We start from the raw sequence: 15868 nt of genomic DNA, 5'->3' as shown, positions 1-15868 counted from the left end.
TCTTTAACTATTCCCTGTAAGTGCTGAGTCTCTAGGTGCTTAATCTGTTTGTATTAGTATTTGGGCTCATAGAACTTACATTGTGCACAAGTAGCTATTTATGTAGGCAAAAGATAAGTAATCCTAAATATTGTTCTTACAGATAGTGATAGAACAGTGCCTCTCAAACCCAAGCATGGTTTTACTGTACGTGTGAGTGAGAGAGTGAGTGAGAGATTGATTGATTGATTTTCTTGTTTGTTTTGGTTTGCTCCAGGTACAGTACTTGGGCTCAACTTCCAACCCCTTTTTTTTTTAAGGAGAGGATGCATTCTCATACTTATTAGTATTTTGGTTTGCTAAAATTCCAGACGTTTTGGCAAGATGGAAAACTGTGTAGCATTTAGAGGCTTTGAATTCTAAAGATAATTGAACCTAAGCAGTACAATGAAGACTTTTTTTAGGGAGGGTTTCTTGTCCTTTTAGCCAAGTTCATCACACTGAAGTTTGGTTAAAGGTCTCAGACAAAATAACCATATTTTTGATATAGCTTCAGTGGGATACTCATTGAATTAATGTTTAAAAGAACAGTTTACAACCTTACCAGAAGAGCATGAGACTTACCTGTTTGCACAGAGTTGGACTTGAAAGCAAGAGGTGCAGTAGTTCAGTAGAGTTCCTATTCGTGTTCAGAGTTCAGTATGTATGTGACTATTCAGTATTACTTTGAGTATCTTTTGAAATAATTGTGTGGTTAGTATTAATGGCAGCTTTCTTCTTTGGAGCATGCAAACTGGCATAAGTTAGCTTGGAAAACACTTCTTTGGTAAATCAGTTTATTTATTTTTAAAAGTCCAAGACTTTGGTCTTCATTAGTGGTATGTATAATATGCCTCTTACAGTGTTTATGGTTAAATATAAACACATGTAAATTCTGTAGTCCTCTTTATATTAAAAAACAGTAGGGGAGAGTAAGGCTTTGAAAAGAGCATGTTTTTAATGTCTGTCTGTAAACTTTTATCTAGCTGACATTGCATGCTATTTAATGTGAATTGTAAACTGTATATTCTATTAGCTTTTGTGTGACACTGTAGCTTCATTGCTTGGTGGTATTATTTATGGTGAAGTTGGGAGGACTTGTATAAATTCTAAATAACTTCACTGCAAAGAAAACAATTTGAGAAAAGCTTTATTACCAGTGTACTATTGTCTGTATTTTCTTCTCCCGCTGCTGATGTGGAGGAACGGCAGAGAGTTGCAGGTGGCTCTCTGAGAGGGAGAGAAACATTTCTACCCCCTTTTTTTCCCCTCCTCTCTTGTTCATTCTGTACAGTCCCTCCAGCAGCAGAGGGCTGCTCCTGTGCTTTTTCTGCACTTAGTGGCTCCCCAACAGGAGCAGTGAGACTGTAAGGTTCAGGTTCAGCTCAGGTTGTTGCTGCTGAAAAAAGCCCAATTACCGCTCTGATAGAAATCAGTGTCAAAAGTACCATTGATTTAGGTGGTGCCAGGATCAGTACCAAAAAGTGCTGAGCAAAATCAACAGGCGTACTACCTTGGTACTAGATGAAAACAAGGATGGTTTAAAAACAACAAATGGGAGCAAGGCAGAGACTCCAATGGGTAGGAGCAGAAGCAGCCAAAGCAGGAACTTCTGCACTGGGAAGAGTGGGTAAAATGGGGCAGAACTGTGCAATGGAGCCACCACACACTCTGGATGGATGCACTAGGACCCAAGTGGTGGCTGCCTTTCTCCAATGACCTGCCATACGAGCATGGGAGAAAACTGCAGAGAGGAGCCAGCTAGAGATTCCAACCAGTATGGGCAGAAGCAGCCAAAGCAGGGACCTCTGGGCCTTCAGAGAACTTTCTCCAATTTTGACTGGACTTTCTCTGCCCCATGCTGATTGGCTGTTTGCTTGTATCCTCCTGTTTTCCCCCCTCCCCAACCCTCAGTCTCTTCACTTCAGTTTCACTCCACACCTGTGTCTTCCTTATCCTCTCCTCCCTTGTCCCGTTCCCCTCACCCCCCACTTCCCTTCCCTTTTTCTTTCCATTTAATTTATCATGAGGTTGTAGTTGATTCCTTATTCCTAGTTCCTTCTTTATGGTTCCCAGTTCCTTATTCAAAGGCCAAAATTATTTGAAAATGCATCAATGTAAGATTAAGTTTTTACACATTGGATTGGATGTGATACTAATTATTTACTTGATTATATAATCGGTAAATAATTAAAGAGCAGGGATTTGACTGACCATGACAAAATAAGTTTCAAATCACCCCAGTGACATGTCCCCACAACTGTCGGGCTGTTCTGAAGGGTTATGGGACATGCCACTTGCTCACCCGAAGCTTTGTTCCCGTGCAGCGTGCTGCCACATGTCATGCCCCTATCTCTCTTCTGTATTGTATATGAATTGTATATTCAATTGTATAGGAAGTAGGTAGCACTATGTGACAACGTGTCTTGGGTCTCCCCAAGTGACACGTCCCCACAACCATCAGACCGCTCTGAAGGAGCGGAGACATGCCATTCACTGACCTGAAGTTTTTGTTCTTGAGTAGTATGCTATCAGCCATCATTGAATAAGGAGTTGGATTTTGACTGGCTATATGTGACATAATACATATGGGTCACCACAAGTGACATACCTGCGGCCATTATTTTGTTACGAACTGATGAGGATATGCCACTTACGGAAGTCAACCTTTATTTCTGGTCTGACAAATATATTACCCACACTTTCATTTTGTTTTCTTTTTCAGTAAACATAATATGCATGTAAAAAACAATATGCGGCCAATTTGTTGCAAATCCAGTTGTAATATTTTCATATTGCAAATGATAGTTATAAATGAAGTCTATAGGAATTTTGGTTTGTTTTAAATGAACTAAGAACATGGAAAATGGCTAAATTTATCAAAAATTATTTGTGTTGGTTATAGATTATATGGTTATAGATTTGTTATGATTAGCCTTGTCTTTTGCTCATTACACAACAAAAATAACAAGAAGACACTATCTGAGAATGGTTGGCTCCCAAATAGTCATGTTTATTAACTATATGCAAACGTTCAGTGCCTTAGTTTAATGAATACTGCTGCTCAGAGTGGTTTCTAAAACATAGAAACCAGGGAGCACTACTACAGTGCTCACAAACTACTTTAACTGCTATCCTATTCTGATATATTACAGTTAATTGAACCAGCTACTGTCTTTATTGTTGCTAGGAGACATATGCAGCAGCAATGTGACTTGGTACACTTCCATGGACTTTGGAGAGCTCTGCTTGTGGCTAGAATATCTCTAATTTCTTTCCTTTTTAATCCCAAAATTACATCATAGAAATGCCAGTTTGGCCAAGTGGTGGAAACGTGCAAAGTGGCTCCTAGTGTTCCATGTTATCCCAAAATGCTTCCCGGCATTGCATGTTATCTCAGCAACTTTGTACCTGTCATGACCACAACTTCATTCCCAGGAAATTGCACTGCTGTAGTCCAGTCTGAGAGATGATGTAGGCATGAATAACTCAGGCCAGGTCACTTTCCACTAGGATGGGACAGTCACCAGCCAGCCAGAAATGGCAGAAAGCCTTACAGCTGCTGCTATGTGAGAGCTTAGTGTCAGTTAGGAACATTCCTAGACTACAAATCTAATTGACTAATTGTGGTTTTATAAAACCAAAGGAGAGTCCATGGTGGGTACAATCTATTTACTTTTATTAACCAAACTCATAATGTAATCAAAGAATGAAATCAGATTTGTTTGACAAGACCATTTTCCATAAATCACGTTGACTGGCATTAGTTCTATTCCTATTTTAAAATGTTAATAACTGAATCTCATATCTGATTTTCCAGTACTTTCCTCAGGAAAGGTGTCAGGCTAAGCGTCCTAGTGTGACCTGGGTAGCTATATTTCTACTTTCATTATTGACAGAACATTAGTATTCCTCCAAGTCTTCTGGAGTTTACATGGTATTCCAAAATTTATTAAAAACTAACATTGGTTGGCCACAGCTCTCCTTAGCCAACTCTTTTAGGACTCTTGGGTGCAAGTTATTAGGGGCTGCTAATGGGATGGAAACTATGTTGTTACAGTTCATGTAATATGAATACTACATACTTTTTCCACAAATATAGAACAGAAGTATTTACTGAACACTTTGTGCAGCACTATTAACAATTTTACCATCTCCCTCTAGTAATATGCCTATACTCCCCTTGCTGTGTATCCACTGTCATTTATTTGAGTTCTCTTCACCAACACCTCCACAGGCCTGTTCAACAGTACTATTTACAATATGCTGTGCTTTCTATCCTCTCTTCAGGACCTAAGAGGAGCAGAGGTCTCTCTTCCTTGAAAGCTCTGAGACTGGGCTTAGCTAGCCTTGTTCTGCTCTCTCCCCTGGCACTTCCTTCCTGTGCCTCCTTATTAGTCTTGAATCGATGGGCTAATTGGTTTATTAGCTGACCCAGCCCATTAACTTGACTACTGATTACCTTTTAATTACTCCATTCACCTTTTTCTGAGGAATTATGGGTGGCAGAGTGCAGGCTCACCTGTTAACTCCCTGCACTCTGTTACACCCTATATCATTACTAGGATTTATGTAGTTCCTAATATTTGTTTTTAAACTTATTGTCCTTACTCCAGCCAACCATGGATTGTTCCTTGATAACTTTAGCTTTCCTTATCAATTTTCTACACGTCATGATTTTTAACTGCTGTCTGTTTCTTCCACTTTTCTCTGTTATATTTTTTAAATTTCTAATTACTGTCTCCACTTCCCACTGAACCAGGACCCACTTTTACCCGAAATTGATGGCTTTCTTGATTGTGGAATCATGGTTTTGGGTCCAGTTAATAAATTCTTATTTAAGAAGTCCAAAATTTAATTTGCATTTTGCTAATTTATATAATGAATCAGTGGTTCACAGTTAAGCTGGAATGGCACATCAAGTGGGGTCCTATAAGAATCAGTTCTAAGTCTGGTTCTGTTCAATATCTTCAGTGATTTAAATAATGGCATAGCATACTGTGGCTGATACCAAGTTGGGAGAGGTTGGAAGTACTTTGGAGGATAGGATTATAATTCAGAATGATCTGGACAAACTGGAGAATTGGTCTGAAGTAAATAGGATGAGATTCAATAAGGACAAATGCAAAGGACTCCACTTAGGAAGGGACAATCAATTGAACACATACAAAATGGGAAATGACTGCCTAGGAAGGAGTACTGCAGAAAGGGATCTGAGGATCATAGTGGATCACAAGCTAAATATGTATCAACAGTATAACACTTGCAAAAAAAAAAGCAAACATAATTCTGGGGTGTATTAGCAGGAGTGTTGTAAGCAAGACTCAAGAAATAAGTCTTCCACTCTACTCTGTGCAGATTAGGCATCAACTGAAGTTTTTTGTCAACTGGAGTAAGCTTGTGTCTCGTCAAGTTGGTCCAATAGAAAATATTATGTCACTCAACTTGAGGTGAGACTTACTTTATCATACTGCCAGTCAAATCCTGGCTTCTTATACAAACTCCGTATTCAGAATGGAAGTGGGTGGGTGGTGTAATGTGACAGTCTGTTGCTCAGGAACGAAGTTTTGGCTTGGAGACCAGCATAGGCCAGCTTCTTCAGAAGAGTCTGACAATCACCGAGATGTGTCACTTGAGGTGACCGAGAACTTGTTTTGTAACATACAAAGTGACAATGGAGTCAAAACTCAGTTCCTTATTTAAATGCCATAATGCAATATAGAAGAGGGTGGGGGTGTGGAATTCGTCAGCATATTGCACAGGAACAAAGATTTGGGTTGGCAAGTGGTATGTCCCAGCTCCTTCAGAACAGTTTGGTGTTTGTGGGGGACCTGTCATTTGGGGTGATCTAAGACATACTTTTCATGCAGCCAGTCAAATCCCAGCTCCTTATTCAAGGGCCATGGAAAAAATGAAAGTGGGGATGTTATATATGACAGTATGCTGCACAGGAATGAAGCTTCGTATAAGGCTATGGCATGCCCTAGCTACTTCAGAACAGTATGATGGTCACAGGGACTTGTCGTTTGGGGTGACCTGAAACTTATTTGTCATGTACCAACCAGTCAAAAACCAACTCCTTATTTGATTATTTAGTTAATAATTAAAGTAAGTAGTTTAAACTTCTCACATTCAGTCACATTAATTTGATATTTCTAAAAATTTAATCTTACATTGATGTATTTCTAAATAATTTTGGCCTTTGAATAAGGAACTGGGAACCATGAATAAGGAACCAACTTCAGCCTCATTATCTCCTCCTAAGTAAAGCCCCACCAAAAAAAAAAGTTGTGGAATGAACATGACGTTTGCTGTCATACATTGTTCGCTCTGCTTATGTCTGTCTTGTCTATTTAGATTTGTAAACTCTTCAGGGCAGGGACAGTCTACTTCTCTGTACAGTGCCTAATGCTGTGGGACCCTACTCTCGTAGCGCCTATGAGCCAGCCGGTATTAAACATGCTTAATGCAAGATAGGTTTACTGGAGGTAGGAGAAGTAAAAAGAGTGAAACAAGTTTAATTTTAGGGTGGAGTTTGCATCTGAGGTTTTTTGGGGGGCTTTTTTTGGCTAATCTGATTAGCAGTGACAGGTGTATTGGTACCTGACATAAAATCAAGAGAAAACATTTCCTCTAAAGTTTAAGAAATCTTTCTTCCCTTGCTTTTGACAGGAGACAATATTTTCCCTTGGCCAGCCTGGCAAAAATGAAATTATGGTCATGGCTCAATCCTTCAGTATATTTTATGAAAGAGAAAAAAGTTAGGGGCTCATTCTGTAAGTATCTCATGGGGATGCAGAAATTTCAATTCTCAAATGAAGCTGCTTTTAATTCAAAAAACAAAATGGTGTGTACATTGGGATAAATTGTCCCAGGATCAGTTTGATACTTGTTTTAAAGTGGAACTTTTTAGTTCTCATCTGTTCTTTGTCCTTAACCTTTTCCTTTTCCATCCTCTTTCCATCAAGGTTTACATAGTAGTGGCATCTGAGTAAAAAATTGACTGGAACCAAAGTCTTTTTAATAGGAGTCTTGTTTTGTTTTGATTTTAGTTTTTTTTTTTGTTTTGCTGGCAGCAAAGTGACAGTGACTAAATTGGATATGGTTACAATAGCCCATCCATGTGGCCAGCATTTCCAATTTTACTAATTGCTGTCAGAGAGAAGATAACACGTGAGGTTGAATAGTCCCCTGAAGATTTTGACCAATTATAGTGGAGAGAGTCCGTCCTTTGTGGGACTACATACTGGACAGAGTACTGACTTGTTTGTCCCTGAGTAAACCATATGTCAGTATTCAGAAGATAAACTTAACTGTTTAAAAACTTGCTTTATAGTTACGGAGTGTTGCTGTGGGAACTACTTACAGGAGAAGTTCCTTACCGTGGCATTGATGGTCTTGCTGTGGCTTACGGAGTAGCTGTCAATAAGCTTACCTTGCCCATTCCATCCACCTGTCCTGAACCATTTGCTAAACTAATGAAAGGTACCTGTGCTGCTTCTCTCTACTTATTAAAACACATTTACTTCTAGGATATCTATACTTATGATTTAAAATAATTACAAAACTCAACATAAACACTTCATTTGGTATTGTGCTAACTCTGTATAAAGTGGTTTTCCCTTTCTTGGCAATCCAGTACTAAGACATTTTAACACATTTGAGTAAGCCATGCAATACTATAATATACCATATCGTTTTTAAAAATGCATCATCTGAAGCACTGGTTGAATTATTTCTTCTGTATTCTTCTTTGTATTGTTGTGGTTTGTTTTCTTTTATACTTAAATAGCTATAATGTCCACCAACTATAGAATACACAAGAGGTCAAATAAAAAATCAGAATGACTAAAATCTTGGGGGAAAAAATTGCTAGCTGTTATCTCAGTCTTTTTGACCTCCAAAGATTCTGTTAGGGCCTTCCCTCTTTCTCCAGAGAGAGATGAGGGACCTTGACAGCTGCACATTAATGCTACAGTGTCCAAGTGGATTTTTTTGGTTAGCTCATTCTTTAACTGCATGGTGCTGGCAGCTCTGCAGCTTCACATCCTGAAAATAGAGGTTTTGTTGGAAAAAAAAATCTGACTTCTCTTAACATTTTAAAAACCTTGATGTACTGGAGGTAAGCAGGGCCTATACCAGCAATGATATAAGTAGGCAATTCTCAGAAAGGGGGATAAACGTTAGAGAACTTTGAAATACAAATAAGTAATTTGAAATTCATGCATTGTGTAAGTAGTCCCCATAAGGTTCTATGAATAGTGGAACTGATGGGATTTTGATGAATTTTAGACTGCTGGGAGCAGGATCCTCATATCCGACCATCGTTTGCCTTAATTCTTGAACAGCTTACTGCCATTGAGGGGGCAGTTATGACTGAGATGCCTCAAGAATCCTTCCACTCCATGCAAGATGATTGGAAATTGGAAATTCAACAGATATTCAATGAACTAAGGACCAAGGAAAAAGTAAGTGAATTTTTCCATCTGCAAATGCAGTAATTTTAACGAGGGAATAGGAAAATTGGGGAAAATATGTTTTTAGTAGTACATTGGTTTGGTAGTATTCCAAAATATTAAGAGTGTGAATTTTTTTGCAGGAACAGGCTTAAGGTTTTTTATAAGTAAACTACAAATTAATTTTGAACTTTAATTGTTCTTGATGGGAAGTGTGGCCTTCTTAAATGTCCATACATTTGTGTGTCTCTCACATTCTAAATTATAATTACTAAAATATGTAAATCTTCTAGAAGATGTTGAAAAGCTATTAACTGCTATCATCCAATTCATCTCAAGTTTCAAGTACACCTACTTTCCTCTTCTTCTAATTTCAAAAATAAAGTAACTGCCTAAGAATATAATTCTAGAGAGGGAACACTGGCATTAATAATGTATTAATGAATGTTCCTTTTCTTTTAAATTCTGCATGCAGCAGGGTCAGCGAGAGTTCTCTGAAAACTTAAGCATGCCATGAAACCTAACTTCTTGCTGTGTTAGCCATAACAATTTTATCCCATGCAATACGACTGTGGTGGGCATTTAGACAGGTACAAGCTTTCTTCTCCCCCTCAAAACCAAACCAAACAAAAAGACTCCAGTTTATGTGCAGTTATTTTCTGTACCTTTGAAAGACAGAATCACGCATGTGAAAGTGATACCGATTATGCTTTCATTGGTGCTAAAAAGTAGATCAGTTTCTGGAACACACAGACCCGGAGGGAGTAGGGATTTAAAGTCTATTTTTACATGTTAAATAAAAAAAAAAAAAAAAAAAAGTCTAACTTTCAAAAACAATTGTCTATATTTGGAAGGGAAATCCTATAAGGCATGCAAGGAGTGCAGTGGCAGTTACCCATAAGGGAACATGGTGCCTTCCAGCACTTTGTAATAACAGTCAGAGAGATGGGAAAGATGGCTCTGTGGATTGTTACACCAGCCTTTTATGTAGTGAAGGATTAAAAACCTGTTTGTGGGTCACAAGTTTAAAAAAAAAATTAGTCTCCTAGTCCTTGGTGGAGGATGATTTTCGCTACAAAGTTACTAAGTGGTACAACAAAACTTGGCAGTGTATGTAGTCTAAGGCTCAATAGAGTAATAGAAAGGGTGTTCCAGTTCAGGGTTGAGGGGTGGAACCAAATTGACTAATACCATTATGTTTTTACCTATAGGTGTCAGTCTATATAAATGGTAAAGACAAAACAAAATAGTTGTACTTTTCACCCCTGCTTTATCTTAATAGCACAAGATATTCAGGAAGAATCATTACTACTATATTACAGAACAAGAGTAAGGTATTTAGGATATGTCTACACTGCAGCTGGGGGTGAGTCAAGTTAGCACGCTAAAAATAGCATTGTGAATGTTGCAGGTCAGGCTGCAGCTTGGGTTCTCAAGCCCACCCAACTCTCTGGGTCTGAGCTTAGGTGGCTATTTTGAGTCTCCTCCAGAGCAACAACATCCAGACTACTATTTTTAGCATGCTAGCGTGAGCCAACCTAGCACAATTCTATCTCTGAGCTACAGTGCAGACCTACCATTAGAAGCTCTAAAAAAGATCAGCGTCCCCTTTTCCTAGCTTGTGTAAATACACCTAAGGAAAGACAGTCCTGTGGTCAAAGAACTTGCAGGTTGAATAGATTAATAGACATTAATGCCAGAAGGGAGCATTATGATCATGTTATCTGACTCCCCTGTGTAACCCAAGCCATAGAATTTCACCCAGTGATTCCTGCATCAAGCCTTTAACTTCTGGATAAGCGAACTAGAGCATGTCTTTTAGAAAGACATCCACTCTTGATTTAAAGACTTGAAGTGATAACGAATCCACCACATCCCCAGGGAAGTTCTTCCAGTGCTTAATTATCCTCAGTGTTTTTTAAAAAAAATATATATATATTTCTAGTCTGAATTTGTCTAGTTTCAGTTTCCAGCCAATGGATCTTATGCCATTTGCCTGCTAAATTAAAGAGCACTCTACAATCAGAAATATCTATTCTGTATGGATACATATAGACCCGTGGTCCACAAACATTTGGGGTCGTGCCCCTCCAACACTTTACCTGGTCCATGCCCCCCTCGGAGTTGCAATCGGGGGCCAGGAACTGGACCAAAACTGCGGTCAGGGGTCGGAAGCTGGGGTCCAAGCTGGGGCTGCAGCTGTAGAGCCTGGGCCAGGAATGGGGGCTGCAGGGCCTGGGGCTGCAAACAGGGCTGAGAGCCAGGGTCCAGGCACAGGCTGCGGCCAGGAATGAGAGCAGGGCAGGGGACGTGGCAGGGCACAGAGCCCAGGTCTGCAGCCAGGAGCCAAGGCTGGGGCTGTAGCTGGGGGAGCAGGGCTGGATTGGAGCTGGGGGCAGAGCGGGGCTTGAACAAAGGAATAGATTGACCTGATAATGAGGAAGGTTTTTCAGACCTCAAATCATTCTAGTAGACCTTCTCTTGAACCCTTTCCAATTTGTCAATAGCCTTTCTAAGAGATTGTAAGGACAGAAATGATCATTGCAGTGGTCTGGTTTGACTTCCTGCATAACTCAGGCTTTAGGACTTTCCTGAATTATGGTGGTGGTGATGCTTCCTGAATCTGGTTTTCCTAAAACTGCTCAGCCTCTGAGACTCCATAGTGTCCATAATTGTTATTCCAGTCCAATAATCTTTTCTTCCAACACAGCCATCAACTTGTACTTCATACACAGGAAGTCCCTTCTGGCTGCAGGCAGGAAAGAAAACCTGGCACATTCATTGCAGGCCGCAACCACTGATCCATTGCTGGCCATCACAACATTGAATGTAAAACTGCACCTATAAAGATAGCCTCTCCTGCTCCCTTCAGAACGCCCCAGTTTGCCTGCTCATGATTTTGCCTAGCAACTGGCCTATATACTAACACTCATTGCTCAGCTTCATCCCTTCACTAAAGGGAGGGATTCTCTTCTCAAAGACTTCAACCACTGGGTCTGATCAGACACCTGTGGGTCCAAGCCACCCATGTCATGCCAAGATGCACAGAAAACAGTCCTGTTTCAAATGACCTCTTCAGGAGTCCACAGCTCAGCTAAACAACCTTCATGGAAAGCAGACAAACAAACAAAACACTACCTTCCAAGTCCTTCTATCTCTAGGCACAGGGTCTGCAGCTATACACTCTGAAACTCGCCTCTTTGCCATTTTTTAAAGTGTGGCTGCCAGGACTTGAGACAGTATTCTTAGTGGCTTCAGTTATGCTGTATGCAATGGCAATAGCACCGTCTGACTGCTATGGTTCAGTCCCATACTTGTACGTCCAAGGACCACATTAGCTCTGTGACGTGGTGGTTAAAAGAGAAAATATTCGGTGGATTAGCCCCCATGACCCTAAATCCTTTTCTAAGTCACCACTTCCCAAAATACAATGTAGTACCCCTGGGGTGGCAGTCGAGGGGAACATGGGTGTCTGGGTCTGGAATAGAGGTGGTTGCAGAGGGAGCTGATCCAAGTTCTTTCCCACTCTACCCAGAAGAGGGACAGGAGTTTCCTATCCAAAGTGCTTCCCACAGAGCGACTTTGAGTCCCTGAGGTCATGTTCTTGGTCTGGGGTTGCGGAAAGGGAGCTCAGCGTAGTTTTCTTCTCCCTTTCCTGCCCTCCCACCGTCTCCAACACAGCAACTCCAGTAGCTTCCAGTGCTGTTGTTTTGGTGGCATCAGTCAAGACGTAAGGCTTGTCTACATGAGCAAATTGCACCAATCTAACTGAAGGTGGGAATTTTAAACAGATTTTGTTAAACTGGAACAAATCCCTATGTGGATGGTTTTTATTTCGGTTCAGGGACAGCTTATTTAGTTTATTTTAAGATCATTAGGAACAAGTTCAAATAAACTAAAGTAAGAGTGGAAGTTTACACTGGTTTAATTAAATGGAATCAAACACTGACCCAGTGCAACTTTCTCATGTGGCTGAGGCTGATGAATGTTTATATTTAGTTAATTTTGGCATGCTGCCAATGTTTTTGCTGGGAAATGGAAATGGGAGAAAGGAAGTGATTGACTTCTAACGGTTTAAATCCCAGAAAAATCTAAAGTTCGTTTTATTTATTATGTATGTTGTGGTAGCAACCTAGAGGTGAACTGAGAATGGGATCTCTTTGTGCTAGGTGCTGTACAAACTCAGAATAAGAAAAACTTTCTTCCTAAAAGTGCTTACAATCTAAATGGAAGATCTATTCTGGTCGGAGCACCTTTCATGATCCCCAATAGCATGATTGTAAATGCTTGGGTACCAGCATATGGTGGTGGTGATTATAGAGCTAGTGCTACCCCACCTTCACTGAACTGTGATTGCAAGTAGATGCCGGAAAGAACTCTCTGTGTATACTTGCTTGCCTATAGAAAGAGCTGGCTTTTGAAGACCTGAATAGCTGTGGATAGTGTGTGTTCATATTATGTGTACACCGTGTATCAAGAAAATTCATAAAGGAAATAGAACTTAGTGCTATGTTTTAAATAGACTAATAGCAGGAAGAATTGTATTGTGACTTACCTACATCTATGTAAATCTCATTCTCAGGAGCTGCGTTCACGAGAAGAAGAGCTGACAAGAGCTGCTCTTCAGCAGAAATCTCAGGAAGAATTACTAAAGCGGCGTGAACAGCAGTTAGCAGAACGCGAGATTGATGTACTGGAGCGTGAGCTGAATATTTTGATATTCCAGTTAAATCAAGAGAAGCCCAATGTAAAGAAGAGGAAGGGAAAGTTTAAAAGGAGCCGGTTAAAACTTAAAGATGGACATAGAATTAGTTTGCCTTCAGGTTTGAAATTTTTCTCCCCCTTCACCCCCCTTACAACATAGTCTTTTCACAATTAAATATTCAGATTTAAGTTCCCTGTCTGAAACTTTTAGATACTGTATGTTCCCTGAAGTTGCCTAATCCACCATGGTCTCTGACCTTTTTGGCAAAAAAGTGTATGCAATGGCTATTAATAGTTTCTTTTTTAATTTTAAATGGCCTTTAAGGGATAAAATCAGAATTCTCAAATGTACCAGATTTTGCAAACACTCCTTATTTCAGTTGAATAAACATGAGAGAGAGACCTCTCTTCCTTTCCAAAAACATTTTGTATCCTAGAGGGAGATGCACTGAATTGGAGCCTGAGGATCATGAAATCTGGCTTGACCTCTAGTAACTATATGTTTATATTTCTTTGCACTTCTGTTCCCTCTTTGCTGCCCAGTGCTTCATACCTCTACCCTAGATAGCAGTCAAGTTTTAACACCACTCACCCTGGATTTTACAAATGGGTCATGAGAAGATTACCTCATACAGAGCTAGGAATAGAGTTCAGACTTCTAATATAGGAGCCCCAAGTCTCGTTCATAAGAACGGCCATACTGGGTCAGACCAATGGTCCATTCAGCCCAGTATCCTGTCTTCCAACAGTGGCCAATGCCAGGTGCTTCAGAGGGAATGAACAGAACAGGTAATCATTGGGTGATCCATCCCTTGTTGCCCATTCCCAGCTTCTGGCAAACAGAGGCTGGGGACAGTTCAGAGCATGATTTTGCATCCCTGGCCATCTGTCTAATAGGATCTGTCACATTGCTTCTCAGAATGAGTGGGCCAGTTATACATGCTTTAGCTATCCAATTTCTAACAACTAGACAACACTCTCTTCCCAGAGCCAGGAATAGAATCCAGGAGTTGTGATCGTCAGTATTCTGCTATTGTCTAGCAAACTGTTGTTGTATAACCTACTAACAAAGCGTCAAATCCCCCGCATGGCTGGTCCATGTGGATAAAGCTCAGATGGCAAAGGTTTGTGTTGGGGTCTGAAGGTCTGGAATTCAAATCCTGAAAATGACCAATATAGGAGGACCTCATGCTTTCATTTGATTTCTCTCCATCCCCTAATTTTCTTTGTTTAAAACAACCTTATTTAATTCAGTGAGGAAACATCCTTTAAAGCAGGCTTCATAGTTTAAAAAAAATAATTGGTATCACACATAAGCAGCTTTTGAGCTTCAGAAGTGTGGGTAAAACTTTTTTCTACCCTATTCAATTAATCCCTTTTATTTTACTGAAACATGTAAACGTAGCAGTGGTCATCTTTCCCAAATTGTGGGAAACAAATTTGAATCAGTCATCCTTCCAGAAAGGTCAGTTGGCATAAACTTATTTCAGTACTTAAAAGTATTGGAACTATGCAGTTAATGTAAGGTTTTGTAGAAGTCGAGAAAAAAATGAAGACAGCTGGAATGAATGCAATATTGTGGATAACTAATTTTATTAACCTACTTCCTTGTTGACCACACTTATTTTAGAGATTTGACTTGTAAAAAAAACCAGAAAAAACAGAGCAGAGTTGGTGGTGGGTGTGTTTAGTAGGTAAAATAGCTGTAATAGCTAAAGAGGATGTCACTTCAGCGTCTGTTTTCAAGCTTCATGGGCATGTGGCATAAGGTGAACATCTTGGCATCTACGTCCCCAAAGGATGCACCTTGCTGTTATTTTTTGTACAGGAGTCAGTGACAAAATATCTATTTGCTAATGTGGTCACTAGATGGCACTGCAGACAGATTGTGGGAACTAATGGAAAGACATTGTTCGTGTTAGTAGAATTCTGTTGGTTGCCAGGCTTCAGTTTCCACGCTAATCATGCCATTAGTTTACTGTCAACATGGTAAGAACGTCCCATTGTTGGCAGGTTCTCCGGCAGATCACAGCTGACAGGGAAGGTGAGAAACTGACAAAAGATTGCAGGTCTGTTTGGAGTTGCTGCCTGGCATTATTAAAACATGAAAAGTGATTTTGTTCTATGAAAGAAAGGAAAGTAGGGAGAAAGACAGGTACAAGATGGTGGGAGCAAATGAAGGGAGTAAACTAGAAAAGCTTTTTTAAATACAAAGCCCCACAGACTCTGGTAGCTATTTAATAATCAAATGATGTAGCATAAAGGTGAAGAATTTTTGGCCAATTGGATCATTTTTTATGATGAACAGGACTTGTATCTTTGTTTCAACTTCAATATCAAGCTTTTAGACTAGCAGAAAGCAAATCTTGTGAAGCTATCTCTCTTCATTGTATCTTTACAGATGGGCGTATTCCAGCCATGACTCTATATTTAAGTGTATGTAGAAACCGCACGCACACACAAGTTAGGGGGCAATGGTGTGTAAATAACCCTTTTTAAAACTATACACGTTTGACACAAAGTATCCCTTTCACCATTATAATTTGTAAACTGCAACCGAAACATTGATTTCTAAGCCTTTTGCTTGCTGTGAAAAGTTTGCTAAAAACTGAAATCTGTCTTGCTGGAGAAATAGGGGCTTAATGCCGTAATACAGCACAGTGAATTAGTATGTTAGTTCTGACATCTTC

The 15868-nt window shown here is 39.8% G+C and overlaps 1 protein-coding gene across 1 annotated transcript in view; it reads left to right on the top strand.

The window, feature by feature from the left end:
* The window catches only part of MAP3K21 (mitogen-activated protein kinase kinase kinase 21), a 54164-nt gene that overhangs the window by 24316 nt on the left and 13980 nt on the right, over nucleotides 1-15868 (top strand). Inside the window, exons 3-5 of the mRNA XM_067536008.1 lie at nucleotides 7355-7503; nucleotides 8311-8486; nucleotides 13057-13297. Coding sequence (XP_067392109.1) covers nucleotides 7355-7503; nucleotides 8311-8486; nucleotides 13057-13297 — 566 coding nt within the window. The remainder of the gene's footprint in view (nucleotides 1-7354; nucleotides 7504-8310; nucleotides 8487-13056; nucleotides 13298-15868) is intronic.

This window comes from Emydura macquarii, unplaced genomic scaffold (assembly GCF_026122565.2).
Source record: "Emydura macquarii macquarii isolate MOO-44397 ecotype Brisbane River unplaced genomic scaffold, CSIRO-AGI_Emac_v2 contig_3517, whole genome shotgun sequence".
In the NCBI taxonomy this organism is placed as follows: domain Eukaryota; kingdom Metazoa; phylum Chordata; order Testudines; family Chelidae; genus Emydura; species Emydura macquarii.
Note: the sequence above shows the minus strand (reverse complement) of the source record. Positions and strands in the feature narration are given on the sequence as shown.